Source organism: Mus caroli, unplaced genomic scaffold (genome assembly GCF_978045245.1).
Source record: "Mus caroli unplaced genomic scaffold, Mus_caroli_1 scaffold_12, whole genome shotgun sequence".
NCBI classification, from domain to species: Eukaryota; Metazoa; Chordata; class Mammalia; order Rodentia; family Muridae; genus Mus; species Mus caroli.
This window is the reverse complement of record NW_028227267.1, coordinates 22,944,778-22,964,520: the sequence shown is the minus strand read 5'-3', so window position 1 is coordinate 22,964,520 and position 19,743 is coordinate 22,944,778. Positions and strand designations below refer to the sequence as shown.

Genomic DNA, 19,743 nt, shown 5'->3' with positions numbered 1-19,743 from the left:
AGGTGCCCTTGGTCAGCCCTCCTCAGCAGCGCCCTCCAAGGACAGGGCCCACAGTTACAACAGGTACTGCACTTGGGAAGTGTCACTATGTGTGCGCTGGCCAGGCTGACACTTGTCAGCTCCATCGTCTCCCCCAGCCTGTTAAGGGAGAGGCAGTCCCAACAGACCCTAGTCAAGCTCATGCAAGATCAAGGGTACACTGGGCAGTCAGGACACACAGACTGCTTCCATAGGCCTCCAGGAAAGCTTCCTGAGAAAGGCCAGCCCTCAGGGACACAACACGCCCTTTCTAAGATGAAGCTTGGATCTTCACCTGAACAGTGGCTTGCTCTGGAGCCATAGGTTGGCCTCATTTGTGCTTAGAGCAACTGGTAAATCTTAGGGATAGATCTCTCACACCACAACCCTGTCCTGGTGGTAATCTCAGCCCCACGCCTGCTACAGGATGCTCTCCTAAAGGGTGCAGAAGCTGCCTAAGGGAGGGTGAAGGAAAATAGCATAAAGACCTGGGGTCCAGGGATAGGAGTGTCCAGTGAGACCCAGATGCCCTCAGATGTATAGGAACGAAGGATGTGACACCTTCAAGAAGCATCCCACCGCCACTTCAAACAACAAGCTGCTAGGTTGTACAGAGCTACCTTCCGGGCAGCAGTCAGACTCACCAGGCAGGTGGCACACCACAGGGATATCCAGTTTCCTGAGGTCATCTGCATTGCCGACGCCAGAGAGCATGAGCAGCTGTGGAGAGTTGATGGCTCCCCCGCTCAGGATCACCTCCCTGCTGACGTAAGCCTGGAAGAGGCAGAGCTCGACCAATCACTCTTCCTGAAAAGCCAGCTCTTTGACTGCCCCGTGGAGAGGCACCCAGTTCTAGCCATTGCTGGGCCTTTGGAAATTACACCACTGTGGAGAATCTGTTCTCAGATCCTAGATAGAGAACAGAGGAGGGGGCTGGCTGGCAGGCTACTTAAAAATGATCTGCACAGAGTCCCCATGGGTGACTCTAAGTAACAGCTGTAACAGGGGCCTTGGAAATGGGGGTGGGGGGTAGAGCTCGAGTGAGATGATAGCATACACCTCAATGGTTTGAAGCAAGCACACAAATAGTCAGATCTCCTGAGAAGGGAAGGCGGGGGAAGGCCATCTCTGACATATTGCCAAGCGAAGAAAAGCACCAAATATGATTCCATTTGTGGATTTTTAAACTTCTAGGGTTGATTTAATGGTTTCTAGCAGGCCAGAACCCTGAAACCATATACTAGAGGACTCTCGTGGGGGTAGATGTGACAGGCAGAGGCTTATGGAGGCACAAGGGACCATGGAATCTGCGGGTGGCAGGAGTTGAGGTCTTCTGACCTCTACATCCTGTGGGACCCCAGGGACAATCCTGCCACTGCTACTGGCTGTCAACTCATCCTAGGACCAAGAGCACGTCGCTGGGGGACAGGAGCAAGACCCTGATTGCCTGTCCCCTTCCTGCCCTCTTCAGTCCCCACACGTTCCATAGGAGTCAACTCACCTTGTGGCTCTGGCCGTCCTTGATGTACTCCACACCCACTGCACGGGTGCCCTCAAACAGCACTCTGCTTACAAGTGTCTGGACCTCAGCCCTGAGGTTGGGGCGGCTCAGCACCGGGTGCAAGTAGGCACAGGCTGTGCTCCAGCGCTTCCCTGCAGGATGGAGCAAGGTCAGCCGTGGCCTGCTGCCCTTCCCTTGTGCCTGGGCATGAACCTACTGGGGAAAGCAAACCTAGCCCTCTCTTGACAATGCAAGGCCCACCTTCAAAGGTATGTCTGTGACCTGGATATCCTACCCTGCAGTCCAACTATTGAGAGCCCCATGGTTTGCTCTATCCTGCTGTGTGCAAGGGTAGAGCTGTCTGTCTACTTGCATCCATCTAGCAAGAGGTGATAGCTGGGACACGATGGTCTTGTGCTGTCTCTTTCTGCCTCAGCTTGCTCATCTGCAAGTCTCTATAACGCCATACATTATTCATTACACAGAGCTGTTCCTTCACTCTTCCACAGCCCCTGCCTTCCAACCCCTACCCCTAGTGGGGGCCACTGTGTTTTCCCTGGCTACAGGTACCACAGGACTGAAGTCCCTACCTCTCTCAGCTTCCTAGATCTGTGACTATAGGGTTTGGCTGCCCTATCCAGGCTGGACAGGTCCCTGGGAACTCTAAAGTCACCTCTGCTATACTGCATGACCTAGAGGCACAGTGAATACCCAAGTATTGGGTTGTATCCTGTGATACCTAGGGGGAGTTATAGTATCTCCCTCTCACCAAACACCATGCTGATTTGCTTACTGACCATGATGGAGGCAGCAGGGATGCCTATAATTAGAGGTGGGGGCTATTAAAAATCAGTACCCTGGGGGCTAGAGAGATGGCTCATTTGTTAAGAGCACTGACTGCTCTTCCAGAGGTGCTGAGTTCAATGCTCACAACCCTCTGTAATAGATCCGGTGCCCTTTTCTGGTGTGTCTGAAGAGAGCTACAGTGTACTCATATCCATTAATTTTTTTTTTTTTTAAATTGGTACCTTGGTGGACGGTCATGTCCATCCAGCCGAAGCCCTCCTGTTGGAAGCCATTCATGTCTTCAGTGATGGGGTATCCAGCCTGACGTGCTGCCTGCAGGAAGGCCTGGTGAAGTGGGTGGTTGGTCTTGCCCCGAGACACATGCAGTGGGCCGTCCCCACCGCGGTACATATTGGCACCCAGCTCATGTGTCTGCGCCTTGCGGAAGTAGGGCAGGCAGTGTGCATAGTCCCAACCCTCAGCACCTCCGCGGTGCCAGCGGTTATAGTCCTCGGCGTGTCCTCGGATGTAGACCATGGCATTGAGGGATGAGGAGCCGCCCCAGACCCGGCCTCGTGGCCAGTACAGCACGCGGCCGTCCATGCCGGGCTGAGGCTCAGTGTGATAGTACCAGTTGTATTTGTCATCGCACAGGTTGGACACAAGGGCAGCCGGCATGTGGATCTTCCACTGAAGCCGCTTGCTCCCCATCAACAAGTCCTTAGGCCCTGCCTCCAGCAGCAGCACCCGATGATCCGGGTCCTCGGTGAGCCGACTAGCCAGCACACAGCCAGCAGAGCCTGCGCCCACCACCACAAAGGTGTACTCATCCTTGACCACACTGGCAACAGTGCGGCTGAAAGGGGGGCACGGCTGGCCCCGCACAGCCCATGCCAGGGCTCCACGCAGGCTCTGACCTCCTTTCCTCCAGCCTCTAAGGACCTGCCACATGCTTCCAGCCCAGTTCCTCTATCCACCGACAGGAGTTGGAAGAGTCTTTTCCTAGAACACGAAACATGGTTGTAAGACTCTCAACTTCACTGCATATGCAGAAGCAGCCTGGAGCTGGTTGGTTATGCCTAGCTTGGGCAAGGCCATGGCGCATGATAGCCACTGCCCTGGGGAGGTAGAACCTGAAGTAGAGATTTTATCACGGAGATAGTAGTCCAGAGTGGGCATTGGGGAAGAGGGGAGGCCCCTCCACAGGCTTGGGGGTTCCCTGGACAATTTTCCTGAGATGGCCATAGGAACTTGGAGACTGGGCATCTAGCTGCTAAACGGGAGGAAGGCTTTCCAGCCTGACCGACAAGGGGCTATTCTCCTTACTGCAGTCAGGACGCTGCATTTTATTACAGGAATGCACAGGGAAAAAAAAAAGAAAAAGAAAAAAAGAAAAAAACCAGAAAAGCTCTCCAGATGGAGACAAAGTAGGCTGAGGGACCAAGACTTGGGAGCTCACAGCCTGAGAGATCCCAGGACACACTAGGACACAAGGTCACAGCCACACTTTGCAAGGTCAACTTGTAAAGCGGTAGCTTTGACAGAGAAATGCCAGTGGCCTAAAAATAATGTTGATTTGTTTTTGCTTTTGATATCTTTCCCTTTTCCCCCAGGTACCCCATCTCACTCTCTTTCAAAGTCATAGCCTCTTTTTCTTCAATAGTTGCTACATGTAAATATATGTGTGTATGGAAAGCGACCTGCTCAGACCTGTATATGCCAATGTCCCGCATGCTTGGTGCAAAGGTTGAGAACGGCCTAAGTATGCCACTGACCTCCTGGGGACAAGAGCAGCTGAACCCCGCAACCCCAACAACAACCTCTAGTCTACCCCGAAGCTGAAATGAAAGGACTAAAAAGTCCCTTGTCAGCTTTGGCCTACCCAGATGCAGATGATGACAAATCCCCCTAGCTTTCCCTCAGTCCTGTATCAGGTAACCAGGTAACCAGGGCCTTCCTGGAAGAAGAGGGAGGGGACATAGGAAGGCCCACACCTATGTGACAAAAAGTGGTAGGGCCTTCTGGAGCAAGAATTTTGCAGAGAGTCCCCTCCACCCCCAGCTCCAGGGTAGCAATGCCCGTGCTCTGCTCTCCCAGGGATGGACTCATTTCCCCCAATGCCCTGCCAGGATAGTTGCAGCCTTTGTAAGAGGACACCATTACCCATCTCCATTAGACTGCTACACATGTCAGTATTCCATTATAATGTGGAAACACACAAATACACTCTTTACAAAGAGAGAAAGCAAGCAACAGAACCAGACCCCCCAGGTGTTGTAACTATCAGACAAAGACTCAAAGTCAAGGTCACAGCTACTAGAAATGATTTCATTGACAAGAGGACATGTTGAAGGGACTTTAAGTATCAGTGGTCTGCAAAGGTGACTCTGTGGGCAAGGGCGCTTACTTCATAAGCCTGATGACCCCAGTTTAATCACTAGGACCCATGTAAATAAAAGCCAGCACTCCTACAGTGAGATGAGAGATAGAGACAGGAGAATCATCCAGAAGTTTGTGGGCCAACTAGCCTAGAGTTCATGTATGGCAGAAACCAGAGAGACCCTGCCTCAAATATATGGAAGGAGGGGTCCCCAGCTCTCAAAAGTTGCCTTGTGACCTCCATGTCCATACTGTGCCATAGTACACCCTCACACCCCACTAATAAATCAATAGAAAAATTGGAAATGATCGATCTGATTTTAAAAGCAAAAAATGCAAGAAAAAGTCCGATGCTAGGACAGAGGAGTTTTGATTAGATATAACAGGAGGAGAGCAGTGACATTGAAGATTAGGGGAAGAGATGTTTCTAGATGAAAATGTGAAGGGAGAAGAGAAAAAGGGACGGAGGAGAAAAACGGGGACTTGGGGAGCTTTTAGACCATCATGCTAAAGTGTGGGTAAGTGGAGTCCAAGCAGGAGAACTAGACACAAATAGATCGGTTCCACCAAAGATACAGTGTGTCGAAATGCACACACACCTTGTGAGAAGAAACAAGATACTAGGATGAGCCAATATACATAGAAAATAACAACAGTCCAAGACAAAGTAGCAAACACAGAGAGATGGGTGCCAGGAGAGTTCTCCCAAACACCTAAGGGTGAGCACTCCCTGATTCTCTCTAGTCTCTGTCAGAAGAAACAGAGAGAACATGTCTTTACCCAATCTAAAAGGCCAGCACCACACTAAAACCAAAACCAGACAGACAAAACATCAAAGAAAAGAGAACTATAGGTCAGTATCACTTACGAACAACGATGAATAAGCCTCCTGGGATGGGACTTACAGAGGGCCAGTGCAGCTGGGGCTAGGAGGGGAAGGTGGCCAGACAAGAAAAATCTCTCAACTAAATTTTAGAACTCAAATCCAGATAGTTTGTACGAGCAGGTTCAGAAGGTAATAAGTACCTGCTCTCCAGGATGATGGCCTGGATCTGAATCCAGGACCTTGGAGACCACGTGGTAGGAGAGAACTATTTCCCCACCAACTGTCCTCTGACCTCCACACACATGCCACAACATCCTGTGTTACACTTGCACATCACACGCACATCACACACACACACACACACACAAATTTAAAATGTTTTTAGGGTTTTGATTCCAGTTCTACATAAAAACAGACAAACTTACGTAGCACATTCAAGCGGTTTGGTCCCCGGGTGTTCGTCGTGTGAAACATTTCACTGTGAAAATCAGTTCATGGGGCTCTGGGTTTGTGTGCATCCCTCAGAGACCTACAGGCTGGTTTCCCTACCTCGGACTCCAAAATGGGATAAGCATTCACGCATTTCATGTGCAGAAAAGGACTTTCTTCCTGCATCCAAATCCAATATCAAGAAAGTGTAGATGGCAGAAGAGAAAAGATCACATGACAAAAGGGAACAGATTCAGGCGGTAGTACCTCAGAGAGCAAGCACCTCGTGCTGGAAGACTGCTTACAGGGAAGGAGCTGGTGAGGAGTAGCCTGAAGGTCACGCATGCCACCCCACCAGGAGTTAAAGAAGGCAAAGTGAAAGAAGGAAATGGGAGAAGACACAGAATACAAATATGAATGGCAGAAAAGAACTCCAGGAGACCAATAAGGCAAAGATGACACAAAGGTCAGCAATCAGCCCATTGGTGCATCGGTACTCAGGTTCAAAATGTAAGGTGTAGTAAATGTCAAGTGGGGTCACGCCTGCACAGAGGGAGACTGCCCTTTGCTTGGTCTTCCTGGAATCAATTCAAGTTCACTTCCTCCTGAGGTCTCAGGGCCATTGAGGCACCCCTTGGAGCTAATAGCAGAGATGAGAGACAGTGTCCATGCACTGAAATGAAGTGTACTAGAGAGACACTCGACTGCAAGGGATCTACTGCAGGACTATGTCGCCAGTGATGGTAAAGAAGACCCCGATGTTGACTTCTTAAAGTCACTGACAACCAAACAGAAGCTTCAAAGAGACTGGATAGACTTGGAAAAAAAAAAAAAAAAAGAATAAGAAAAGAGAAGTGCACATGTGTGCATGCACACACACACCCCAGATCCTCCTTTTCCCCCTCCCCCCTCCCTGAGACTTCAGAAAGCAGCAGTGTTAGTGACAATAAAGAAAAGGGCAGGGGAGGAAGAAAAATAATCAGGGACTCACAGCAGTTTGACCCTAAGAGGACAAGTCTAGAAGACATTTCATAAAGAACTTTCTAGCAGTCTTGACAGAGAAAAAGCCAGGCTTCTAAAACAAAAGAGCCCTGAGGATCTTATAGCAAATGAGGCCATTCATGTTCTGACTAGAAGTCCCAAAGCCTTCGTCTTAGTCCAGAGAAGAAAGGGTCGGACAGAAGTGGGGGATCTGAAGTCATTGCAGGGCTGACAGCAGCAGGAGAAGCTGGAGTCCCCAGTCCTGACGTCACAAGCAAAAGGAGGTGGGCACAGCAAATTCCCAATAGGAATGGGCAGAAGGAAGGACACCAGAACCCAGGGCACTAGCTATGGAAGAGAGAGCACCCAGTGAGCACCCAGTGAGGCGAGCACAGCAGCGCCACCCAGTGGGGAGGAGCACAGGGACACCTGCCTGAGAGCCAGAGGGCTCCATTTTTCTCACTGAGTATCTCTAGCCAGGCCAACGTACACTCTATCATCTCTCTAATAATAATAACAACAACAATAATAGAAAGTCTCTTAATTTTCCATTTTTGAAAATTGTCATTTCAAGTACAAAACAACACTACTACCACCAGGTTAAACTTTGCAGATATTGTAGGCGATCTATTTAGGAGTATAGAAAAAAACTTATTTTTCCTGTTGACAACCTCTTTCTTATGCCTTCTACCAGATTTAAAACATATAAGTAGTTATGTAATTTGTTGTTGTTGTTGTTGTTCTGAAACACTATTAACACTGGCAATCACCTTTAATCCCAGTACTTTTGAGGCAGAGGCGAGTGGGTCTCCGTGAATTCAAAAATCAGTCTTGTTCACATAGCAAATTACAGGTTAAACAGAATGAGACTCTGTCTGAAAAAAAAAAAAGGAAAATAAAAGAAAGGGAGGAAGAAGCAAAGAAAATTATCACGAGGTGGAGAAATAAGAGGTACAGGAGAAAGCAATAGGCAAAAATTTTAAAAGTACCTTTCTGCTGCCCAACATGATAAAGGTTATCTACAAAACCTCTGTAGTGGCAAGGAACGCAGACACTTTCCCACCAAAACCAGGAGCAAGGCAAATCGATTCTAACATCACATTGGACATTGCAGCTTAACTTAACAGTCAAATGGAGGAAACTCAAAAAGCACGGGGGTTGGACATGAATGCTTCTGGCCAACAAGATCAGCTGTGTAGGAAATCTGAAAAAAAAAAAAAACTGACCAAAAAGGTCCCTGAACCTAACAAGCAGCTCCAGGGGGACCTCGGGAGACAGGGTCAAGGCACGAGTATCAGTCACACTCCGACATGCCAGCAGGGAGCATGGGCCACTGAAGGGGAGACACAGTTCCACTGAATTGAATGTGCCCAATGAGAAGGAATAAATCAAAACACCTTTGCAGTTGGACATCTACCAAACCCTACAGAAAATCACCAAAGAAAAACTAGCTACACGGGGTGATAATTCTTTATTTGTGGGTAGGGAGATTCAATATTATCTTTATTATTTACCATTTAACTTATAAATCAATGCAATCCCATTAAGTACCCCAGCAAGATTTGTAAGTATTAATAACCTGATCCAAAATTTATATGCAGACACAAAAGACCTCAAAAAAGCCAATGCAATGTTCAAAGAGTATTAAGTTATAGGGCTGGCATTATTCAAACTCCAGGCTTGCTGGAAGCACAGTAACATTGAGTACGCCATGGCCAAAGAAACAGGCAGCCATCAACAGAGAGGGCAGAGCTCAGAAGCTAAGTCATGTAAATAGGCCAACAAAGCAGTGGGATGGAGCAGAAATGGCCTTTTCAACAGAGGGTACCAGAGCCACTGAAACACACAAGAGAAGCTAGACTTGGACATAGCTTCAAAGTTCAAAATGGCTCCCAAACCCAAGTCTAAAACACAAAGCTATATTTAAAAAAATTAAAAATAAAAAAATTTCAAGAGCGCAACAGGAAAGCCCAATGTGTGTGTGTGGGGGGGGGAGGGGCGGCTGACAATGACTTCCTAAGATAGAGCGCCAAAGGCAAAAACTAAACACAAAGCTAAAAACTGGTAAACCAGATCTCATCAAAATAAAAAAAAGTCTACTAAGATACTGTCAAGAGAAAGAAAGGACAAGCTACTGACTACACTTGAAATGAAGGACTGTCACATAAAATACACACATCATAAACTAAACTGCTAAGTATACCTAACAAACGTCCTGATTACCAAGTGAATCAAAGACATTAACAGGCACTTTAGCAAAGAAGATACTCACGCCTGGCTCTTAAGCATTTGAAGAGAAGCTGTCCAGAGCATGCCACGACTGAGCCACAATGAAAACTAAGTGAGACTCCACTGTATAGTTATGGCCAGAGCCGCTCCAGAAGTAGTGTAGTAGAGTCACGTGAAGAACTGTGGGCCTGGTGGTATATGCTTGTAATTCTAGCACCTGGGAGACTGAGGCAGGAGGACACAATTTTAAGGCCAGTATGGGCTACATAGAAGCTGTCTCAGAAAAGAAAGAGAAAGGATGAAACAAGATGGGAGGGAAGGAAAGGAAAGAGGGAGAAAAAGAGGAGAAAGGAGAGGAGGGGAAGGAGGAGGTGAAGAGGAGAAGGAGGAGGGAAGGGGGAAGGGGAAGAAGGCGAGGGGAAAGAGGAGGAGGAGGAGGAAGAGGAAGAGGAGGAGGAGGAATCCCACATAACACTGGATGAACCACAGCATCTCAGATTAGTGTGGATAGATCCTAAAAGCATAGTCATAATATAGGAAGAAAGCCTCAGGCACTTGTAGCCTGAATGAATTTTAAAGCATGCGATTCATACATGCATGAAAGTTCTAGGATTTATGAAGCAAAAACTGACAGATTTGAAGCGGAAATAGTTGAACAATAACAGAAGACTTCAATGTTCAGAGTTCAATAATGATAGATTAATAAGGTAATAGAGGAAAAACCTCCATGAACCAATCGGACAGAACAGATATATACCAAGCACTCAACCCAGCAACAGAAACACATTTTTCCTCAAGTGTACAAAAACCAAACTCCAGGACAGATTATAAATCTTTAAGACAGAAAACATACCAGAAAACTATTTGGACCACAGTGGAACAAAACTAGGAATCAATCTGCAGAAGAAAACTCACAAAAATATGAAATTAATGCCTCCAAAACCCCAATGTGTCAGAGAAAAAAATCACAGAGGAAGTTAGAAACCTGTGAAAGGAAGAGAACACACGAGACACCACGACTTATGCAACTTGGTGAAAGCAGTCTTATCAGGCCATTCAGAGCTGCACCTTCAGAGGGAAGATCGTTATCCTGTGAACAACTAGAAAATAGAACAAACTAAACCAAGGCTAGCAGAGGGAAGGAAACACTCAAGATCTAAGCAGCGATAGAGAAAAACAATGGAGGAAACTGCTGAAGATAAAAGCTGGCTCAAAGAGAAGCAGCCGAATCAGTAAGCTTTGTGTTGTGCTCAACACTGACAGCAAGCAAATTTCTCAACTAAGAACAGAAGCTACACAGTATGTTAAGTTCTTGCCAAAACAATTACACAGAGAGAGAGAGAGAGAGAGAGAGAGAGAGAGAGAGAGACAGAGAGACAGAGAGACAGAGAGAGACAGAGAAAGACAGAGAGAGACAGAGAGACAGAGAAAGACAGAGACAGAGAGACAGAGAGAGACAGAGACAGAGAGACAGAGAAAACAAAAGATTAGGCCTAAATTTAACCAAAGGTTTAAAAGCAACATTGTATTAGTTTACTTTATCCTTTCTGTAACAAAATGCCTGACAATAGCAACTTAAAGAAAGAAGGGTTTTTGTTTAGGCTTGAGGGGATACAGTCTATCATAAAAGGGACTGAACTCAGGCAGGGGTGTGAAGTGGCTGGTCAGGTTGCAATTATACTTGGAGAGCAGAAAGAAATGGATGCTGGCCTCCACCCATCTTTTCTTGTTTAGTCTAGGGCTGGCTTGTGACATCGACCCACCCACATTTAAGGCAGATGCTCCTGCCTCCCTGTCAAATTTCTAGAAATGCCCCCTCCAACACAACCAGAACCGTGGCCTCTGAAAAATTCTGAATCCTGTCAGGCTGTCAGGATTAATCGTCACACTGGCTATCGAAAACTATAAAAATGTCGCTTAAAAAAATACCAAAAATGGTATAAAAAAATAGAAAAAAATCCCATATTCATAGATTGGAAGAATTACTGTTGTCAAGATACCTGTACTACCGGTACAATGGTAGTTCCTACACAACCTCTACCGCATGCCAATGGCATTTCTTTTTTCTGTAGAGAACCTCATTTGGGGGGTTAGTGAGATGGCTACAGGTAAAGGTGCTTGCTACCAAGCCTAACAACCCGAGTTTGAGCCCAGGATTTACATGTGGAAAACAGAGAGGTGACTCCCACAAGTTGTCCTCTAGCCTTCACATGAACACAGTGGTACATGTACATACATGAAAGAATAAAATAATAATAATAAAGAAGGGGGGAAAAAAGGAAGATTCATTTAAGAAATTATATGTGATCTCAAGGGACTCCAAGCAGAAACTGTTAGCATTCTGTCTAGACTCCACCTCCCAATCACCTGGCAACAGCCAGGTATGCTCCTCCCCACAGTTACCTGGCAACAGCCAGATAGGCCTGGCCCACTATAAAAGGGGCTGCTTGCCCCCTCCTCCCTCTCTTGATCTCTTGCTTCTCTCCTGCTCTTGCTCTCCCCTTCCCCATTCCCATTCCTTTCCCCATCTCTCCATGAGCTCATGGCCATGGCTGGCCTCTACTTCTCTACTCTCTCCCCCTCTCTGCCTTTTTCTGTCTCTACTACCCTCTTAACTCTCCTCCCCATGCTCTGAATAAACTTTATTCTATACTATCCCATCATGTGGTTGGTCCCTCAAGGGGAAGGGATGCCTTGGCATGGGCCCACTAAGGCACCCCTTCCCCTGCACTTCACCATACCAGCATAGAACACATCTTATACTTCTTTATCTTTTTAGAAACAATATCCAATATATATAAAGAACTCAAGAAGGTGGACTCCAGAAAGTCAAATAACCCCATTTAAAAATGGGGCTCAGAACTGAACAAAGAATTCTCACCTGAGGAATACCGAATGGCAGAGAAGCAACTGAAAAAATGTTCAACATCCTTAATCATCAGGGAAGTACAAATCAAAACAACCCTGAGATTCCACCTCACACCAGTCAGAATGGCTAAGATCAAAAATTCAGGTGACAGGAGATGCTGGCAAGGATGTGGAGAAAGAGGAACACTCCTCCATTGTTGGTGGGATTGCAAGCTTGTACAACCACTCTGGAAATCAGTCTGGCGGTTCCTCAGAAAATTGGACATAGTACTACTATGGAGGGAGGATCCAGCAATACCTCTCCTGGGCATATATCCAGAAGATGTCCCAACTGGTAAGAAGGACACATGCTCCACTATGTTCATAGCAGCCTTATTTATAATAGCCAGAAGCTGGAAAGAACCCGGATGTCCCTCAACAGAGGAATGGATACAGAAAATGTGGTACATTTACACAATGGAGTACTACTCAGCTATTAAAAAGAATGAAATTATGAAATTCCTAGCTATTTAATAGCTGAGTACTACTCAGCTATTAAAAAGAATGAATTTATGAAATTCCTGGATGGACCTGGAGGGCATCATCCTGAGTGAGGTAACACAATCACAAAGGAACTCACACAATATGTACTCACTGATAAGTGGATATTAGCCCAAAACTTAGGATACCCAAGATATAAGATACAATTTGCTAAACGCATGAAACTCAAGAAGAATGAAGACCAAAGTGTGGACACTGTGCCCCTCCTTAGAAATGGGAACAAAACACCCATGGAAGGAGTTACGGAGACAAAGTTTGGAGCTGTGACGAAAGGATGGACCATCTAGAGACTGCCATATCCAGGGATCCACCCCATGGTCAGCTTCCAAACGCTGACACCATTGCATACACTAGCAAGATTTTGCTGAAAGGACCCAGATATAGCTGTCTCTTGTGAGACTATGCCGGGGCCTAGCAAACACAGAAGTGGATGCTCACAGTCAGCTATTGGATGGATCACAGGGCTCCCAATGGAGGAGCTAGAGAAAGTACCCAAGGAGCTAAAGGGATCTGCAACCCTATAGGTGGAACAACATTCTGAACTAACCAGTACCCCGGAGCTCTTGACTCTAGCTGCATATGTATCAAAAGATGGCCTAGTCGGCCATCACTGGAAAGAGAGGCCCATTGAACACACAAACTTTATATGCCCCTGTACAGGGGAACACCAGGGCCAAAAAAAATGGGAATGGGTGGGTAGGGAAGTGGGGGGGGAGGGTATGGGGGACTTTTGGGATAGCATTGGAAATGTAATTGAGGAAAATACGTAATAAAAAATATTAAAATTTAAAAAAAATCTGAAAAAAAAAAGAAAAGGAAAAAGAAACACAGCAGAAACACAATAACAAAAACCACCAAACCAAAGCCCCAGGAAGAATAACAAAACTAGAAGACTCACAGTTCTGGATTTTAAAATTACTGCAACTTCATAGTTGCAGAAACTGCCGTGGTGTCAGAAGACATTTGAACTAATGCAATAATGCAGAAACGAGTCCTTGCATAGATGGCCCAACTGGTTTTCAACCGCAGCCTAAATCGCTCAAAGAGGAAACAGAGGTCTTCTTAGCAAATGCCACCTGGGAAGCGAGCCACAGGCTACAGCATGAACTTGTACCTTTGCTTCGCCACAGTCAAAAGTCAGCCCAAGAGGCTGGGGAGATGTTCAGTCAGGAAAGTGGTTGCTGTGCCAGCCTGAGGCTCTGAGTTGAGATTCCCCAGAACCTATGTAAGAGGCCATGTGGCAGGGGCTGGGGGGATGGCTCAAGTAAGTAACGTGCTTACTACACAACCGTTAGGGCCTGAACTCAAGTCTGGAGAACACATGTAAGAACCGGCCTTGGCTACCACAGGGCTGTGACCCAGAGCTATGGAACGTGGAGAAAGGATTATGGGACTCTGCTGAGCACTCTCCCTCCTAGCTCTTGGTCACCTTTTTCAGGGGGAGAAGGCGAAGAGTGATGTTCTTATGCAGTGACTATGAGCTCACATGTGCTTACACACACACATGCGCACACACACACACACACACACACACACACACGCACATGTGGCACTGCATGTATATGCTCTCACTGCTGGGAAACCAGAAATAGGAGGGTCCCTGGGCCTTGATGGCAAACCAGCCCAGCTGAACCAGGAGCTCTATGCTCAATAAGAAACCCTAGCTCATACATTAGAATCTGATGAGGTGGCACACGCCTTTAATTCTAGCACTCAGGACGTAGAGGGCAGGCAGAGCTTGAGTTTGGAGTAGCCTATGTAAATAAATAAGATGCAGAGGTATAGAAGACACCTGATATTGACCTCTGACCTCATGCAGGCACAGCCATACACATGTGCACGCACATGACAATGCACATGTGAATATACCACATACACACACATTAATTAAAAAAAAAATCTGATGAAAAGATGGGGGAATCCTCATGACATTAGATTTGGAAGTAGTGTCTCAGATACCATACCAAAATTACAGGTAATAAAAGAAAAAAAATAGATGAATTTCAGTTCCACAAATGTTAACACTTTTGCGCATCGAAGGGCACTAGCAAGAGTGAAGCCACAAGCTGGGTATGGTGGAAACAGGTCACTGTGTGAGGCCGACCTGATCTATGTAGAGGTCCAGGGCTACACTGCAAGACACTGTTTCAAAAACCAAAATCCAAGCGAAATGACAAGCCCACTGAGTAGAACACACCCGCCAGCCTCCTGTTTGACCAGGTACTAATATCCAGGATGCACAATGGATCCTGGAACTTAACACCAGCAAAATCCTAATGGACACAGACAGAAGAGCTCTTAAGTAGACAGGCTTTCTAAAGAAGATGTGATGGAGCACAAAAAGATGCTTAAGCCCCCACCAGTCATTAGAGATAGGCAAATCAAAACCATAAAGAAATACCAGCTTGTACCCAGCGGTACGCCTGGAATGGAAACTGATGGGAAATAGCAGGAGTTGCCAAGGATGTCCAGAAGTTGACAGCCTTTGTACACTGCTAAGAAAGAGTCAAATGTTAGCCACCAGGGGGTACAAGCTGGAAGATTTTCAAAAAGTTAAGAGTTACTACATGGTCCAGTAATCCTACCCTGTAGGTATTCCCAGAAGGGGTGAAAGGCAGACTCCCCCTGGCACTGCCTGGCAATGCCACACCAGGGCTGTGACCACACTAATCACAATAGCCAGGTGGGAAGATGCCGACCTGCATGTTCTGATGAACAGATAAGTAAAACATGAAGACAATGGACTCTTATTCATCCTTAGAAAGGAATGGAATCTGAAACAAGCTAAATTGTAACTGAAACGTGAAGCCATTATGATAAGTGAAATAAACCAGATACCGGAGAATAGGTCAATCTGTAGGCAGAGAAAACTGTTTAATAGGGAAGCGAAGCTTCTGTCTGGTTAGCTGAAGAACTGCGGAAATGGCCAGTGATGCTAAAGTAACACAGTAAACTTAAAAGTAATTAAAGCCACTCCCATCCCTAACCAACCAACCAAACAAACAAAAGCAGCCTGGCGTGGTGGCGCACGCCTTTAATCCCAGCACTTGGGAGGCAGAGGCAGGCGGATTTCTGAGTTCGAGGCCAGCCTGGTCTACAAAGTGAGTTCCAGGACAGCCAGGGCTATACAGAGAAACCCTGCCTCGAAAAACCAAAAAAAAAACAAAAAAAAACCAAACAAAAGCAAAAACCAAACCAGACCAATAAAACAAACGCTGAGCCCCGCAATCCCTGTGGGTGGGCGCTGTAAAGTGATTGTTAGTTGGATAAGCAAGGTCTAAAGAGTCCAGGATACTCCTGGACTTACTGGCCCAAGGATGGCGGCCCCAGGCTGGCTTGGAGTACACAGCCGAGCACTGCCATAAAGACATCAAATAGCTAACTCAAACCATCTAGTCAAACCAAGAGATCTGAGAACAGCGGTTTCTCTGGGCAGCAAATGCGACCCCAAGCTTCCAATCTGCATCTGCTGTGTTTTATTTCCTAATCCAGGCAACCAGTCCCAAGCCCTGAGACAAAGGACAGCACTAGGAGTCTTTCACCAGGAGGTGTGGCCTGCTGAGGAGATGAGAAGACAGAAGCTTTCCTCTCAGGGTTCAGTTTCCCTTCCTTTCCTTTGCCCCCGACATTGCAGAACCATATCCCCCACCACCTACAAGTCCTCAACTGCTCTACCATGACACCCTTGCCACCAACTCAGGTTAGTTAGGATCTGGTCCGCATGTGGTATACAGATCAAATCCTGAGAGGACATTAAATGGAGAATCCCAAACCCAGGGCCACCACCCCCTGCTGTTTTGCTGCTGCGGTTGCTATCACCAGCCTCTAAGACTTTACATCTGGCAACTGAAATTGGGCATCAGAAAGTATGTGCAACTTCGTGGTGAGAACATTCGGGTTGCTTGTAGTTTTAAGTCAGTGACCAGCCACACACGTCTGGCAATTTTGGGGTGGTGTTAAGTTATAAAGGAACTGGAGCCAGAACAAAGTGCTTACCCACTATTTCAGGAGTCTCTTACTTGGGATACAATCTGTCTTTGGAGCTGTGCAGCTGGAACTCTGGAAACCATTTGAAAGACTTTTTGAACAGTACCCCCTTTTGTGTGTGTGTGTGTGTGTGTTTGTGTGTGTGTGTGTGTGTGTGTGTGCGCGCGCACGCGCCCAAATATTCTCCCAGTACATAACAAGTACATACTATACTAGGGTCAGACCCATGGACCCCAGAGCTCCTGGTTTACAGTCATCCAAAAAAAGAACTGGCTTTGAAGAATGCTGGGCGCACTCAGCCATGCCCATAACCTAGCCAAGCATAGGGTTGTTTCAGCCTGAGGAATTTGGGCTCCTTGACAAATCTGGATTTGTCTGCTCTGGGCCTAGTTGGGGAGCAGTAAGTCTTTCCAGGAGATAATGGGCACACTGGGATCTTGAGGTCCTGGGTCTCAGGCACCTCACTTCCAGGAATTGAAAAGGAACAGCTAGACCAAAAGCACCAGGGGTCGGTCCTGGGTCATTAACACCACAGAGAAACCACCACCTCAAAACTTACCAGCAAGGCTCTGCTTACTAAGAAGTGTGTCCATCTATACAAAAGGGTCCTGTGACCCATTTAAATAGTGACCACATGGCCCCGGCACCTTAGACAGGCTCAGGTAGACTTGAGTCCAGAGCTCAGCGACTCAAGGGTTTCAAGGCCCAGAAAAGTTGCTTCCAAGGGAGTCCCAGCACTGTTCAAGGCTATTTGGACTTCAAACCTGTCCTTGCTCCTAGGACATAGATCCTCAGGGCAGCAACTAAGCCCATGCTGGAGGCCACAGTCACCCTTGCCAAACTGCAGAGTCATTCTCAGAACTCAAAGATTGGGGTAGATCAAATGAACTTTGTCGCCTGGCCTTCTAGTGCAGGTTTTGATTAGCCGTTTCCAGAGGACCCAGATGAGGGTGCCAACTGAGAGTGGATTTGTGCCAAGAAGAGGAGCCTCTACGTCATCACGCAGGAACACCGTACCATGCATCGAACTGACCAGAGACACAGTTGCCTCTGCTGAGCACTGGGCATGGGGTATGCCATTAAGTCCCCCAGAGGGACAAGGGATGTGAGGATCTTCACAGTTACTACCTGAAGAGAAGCAAGCCCAAGACATCAAGTCAGAGGATTACCCCCCCCCCAGTCCCTACCAACTAAGCTGCACTAAGGCAGCCAAAAGGTAACAATCTGGACATGGGCTGGGCATGAGGCACCAAACACCCATGCCAGAGCCAAGGAGGTCAAAGAGTTGGCAAAGGTTTGGCTGCTTTCCTACAGCCCAACAGATCCTGGCTGATGGCACCACTACCTCATCGCCAGACCGATAGTGTTTCTGGGTAAGTACAGGGACAGCCCAGCTTGGAGTCTCAATCTCAGAACTGAGACTTGTGGTCTGTCTAGTGGTTCTAATAGGAAGCTCACTGTTAGCTCCATCCCTGGCAACCCAACTCCCTAAAAGACTAGGAAGAGCTTCCTCCTAATGGCCTCAGAGTCCCTGTTGTTCCTAAGCCTGCCAGGCTGGTCTCTCTGCTTGTCTGATCCCACCCTGCCCTGGGCTGCTTCTTAGTTCCAGGTTCACATACTCGACCCTGACATGCATTGCTCTTTCCTCCAGGTACTTGTCTCCGTTTCTGTTCAACTGGATCACTCCTCCCTGTTCTCTGGCCTCACTCAAATATCAGCTTTGTAGAGAAGCCTTAGTCTATACTGACCACGTTCACCAGGGACTTTGCTGAGTCCCACTTTCCATATGCCGAGCCTAGCTTAGAGGCTGCACTCTGTCATACTGGCTACAGAGATACACTCACTCAAGGATAGATCTGCACATGACCTATAGCCCATTTTTCCTGGCTGTCTGAGATATCGGGGACAAGCCTATACATCTGTGCTATGACAGACAGGAAGCACCAGGCAATAGGAACCCAGGAAGTTCTAGATCATAACCTGCTCATGGATATCTAGACGTACACAGATCAAAGCTACTATAACATGTTCTTCACTGAATATCCTGGCACCCTAATTAATGCCAGTGGGATTCATGGAGAGTTTGAAGACAGCTTATGTAGGCTACGTAAATAAATGTCTTGGCAAATGAGCAGAATTAACTGTTAACAAAACTTAAGACACTCTCTTCAAAAATCTCTTTCCTGTCCTTTTCTTATATCATCAACATAGGACCATAATTCTCTTAAACTCAAATTTCTCTTCCTAAAACTCTCTCTCTCCACAGTCACGTAGCAGACAGCTACAGCAGAGAGTCTCATCTTCCACAATAGCGAGAGATACTCAGCCTCTGAGAGACGATGTCTGGACATACCGAACAAGGCTGTGTCCTCTTGTCCCTGGTGGCACAGGCAGAATACTCTCTGGTTCTGTTGGTGAAGACACTTTGGATGGGACAAAATGGGGTAAGGGAAATTCCCTACCCCAAAATGAGGGCCATAAAATGGCACCAACCTCTCACACCAATAAAGTCTGTTCTCGCCATTCTGAACGGCACCTGCTCTTTCATTGTCCACATCCACTTATTTTGTACACGGAGCAGAGGCTGCTAAGAAAACCCTTAAGAGCTGGGGGTCTTCAAGGATGATATCACATGTCTCAGGGCCTTGCCCTTGGAGCATGACATGAGCCAGTGCTTCCCAGCTGGACACCTACATGCTGACGACTTCAGAGACACCTACATGCTGATGACTTCAGAGACACCTACATGACTTCAGAGGCAGATAGATGCTCCCTGCCTTGACGCTTCTTGGACTGAATGCCACCATCTCCCATCTCCCTCCCATAGCAGCTACTCCAGTTCAGGTGACACACTGGCTTCTGTATTCAAGAATCTGCCCTCTGTGCCCATCCCTGCTCTCTAGCTGATCTCCATGGTGGTCATCATCAGAAGCAGAAGGTGGGGAGCTAATGTGGGCTATAAGCCCTCTTGCCTTTTCCAGTGTGAATGTGAACTATCCGCGGTGGGCTCATGTGACTCAACACTTAGTTCCTGGCTGCCTTAAGAGGTTGCAAAACCTTTGGGATAGGGAGACATGACTGGGCAATAGGTTACTGGGTATGGACCATGAGGTTATAGCCCAGCCCACTGTGCCTGATGGCATCTTTTGTTGGCAACTTGCACAAAACCATTGCTACAAGCTCTGGTATCCAGTAATTG

At 47.1% G+C, this 19,743-nt stretch overlaps 1 protein-coding gene across 8 annotated transcripts in view; it reads right to left on the bottom strand.

The window, feature by feature from the left end:
- The window catches only part of Chdh (choline dehydrogenase), a 31,220-nt gene that overhangs the window by 3,706 nt on the left and 7,771 nt on the right, over positions 1–19,743 (bottom strand). For 5 of the 8 annotated variants that reach the window (XM_021182197.3, XM_029468892.2, XM_021182200.3 and 2 more), the window contains 3 exons: positions 2,548–3,307; positions 1,520–1,671; positions 663–792 (listed from right to left, as the gene is read on the bottom strand). In XM_021182197.3, coding sequence (XP_021037856.1) covers positions 663–792; positions 1,520–1,671; positions 2,548–3,256 — 991 coding nt within the window. In that variant the 5' untranslated portion in view covers positions 3,257–3,307. Of the gene's footprint in view, positions 1–662; positions 793–1,519; positions 1,672–2,547; positions 3,308–7,690; positions 7,796–9,192; positions 9,327–19,743 lie in introns of those variants that run through there. The other 3 variants (XM_021182199.3, XM_029468893.2, XM_021182201.3) reach the window with 2 other exon arrangements.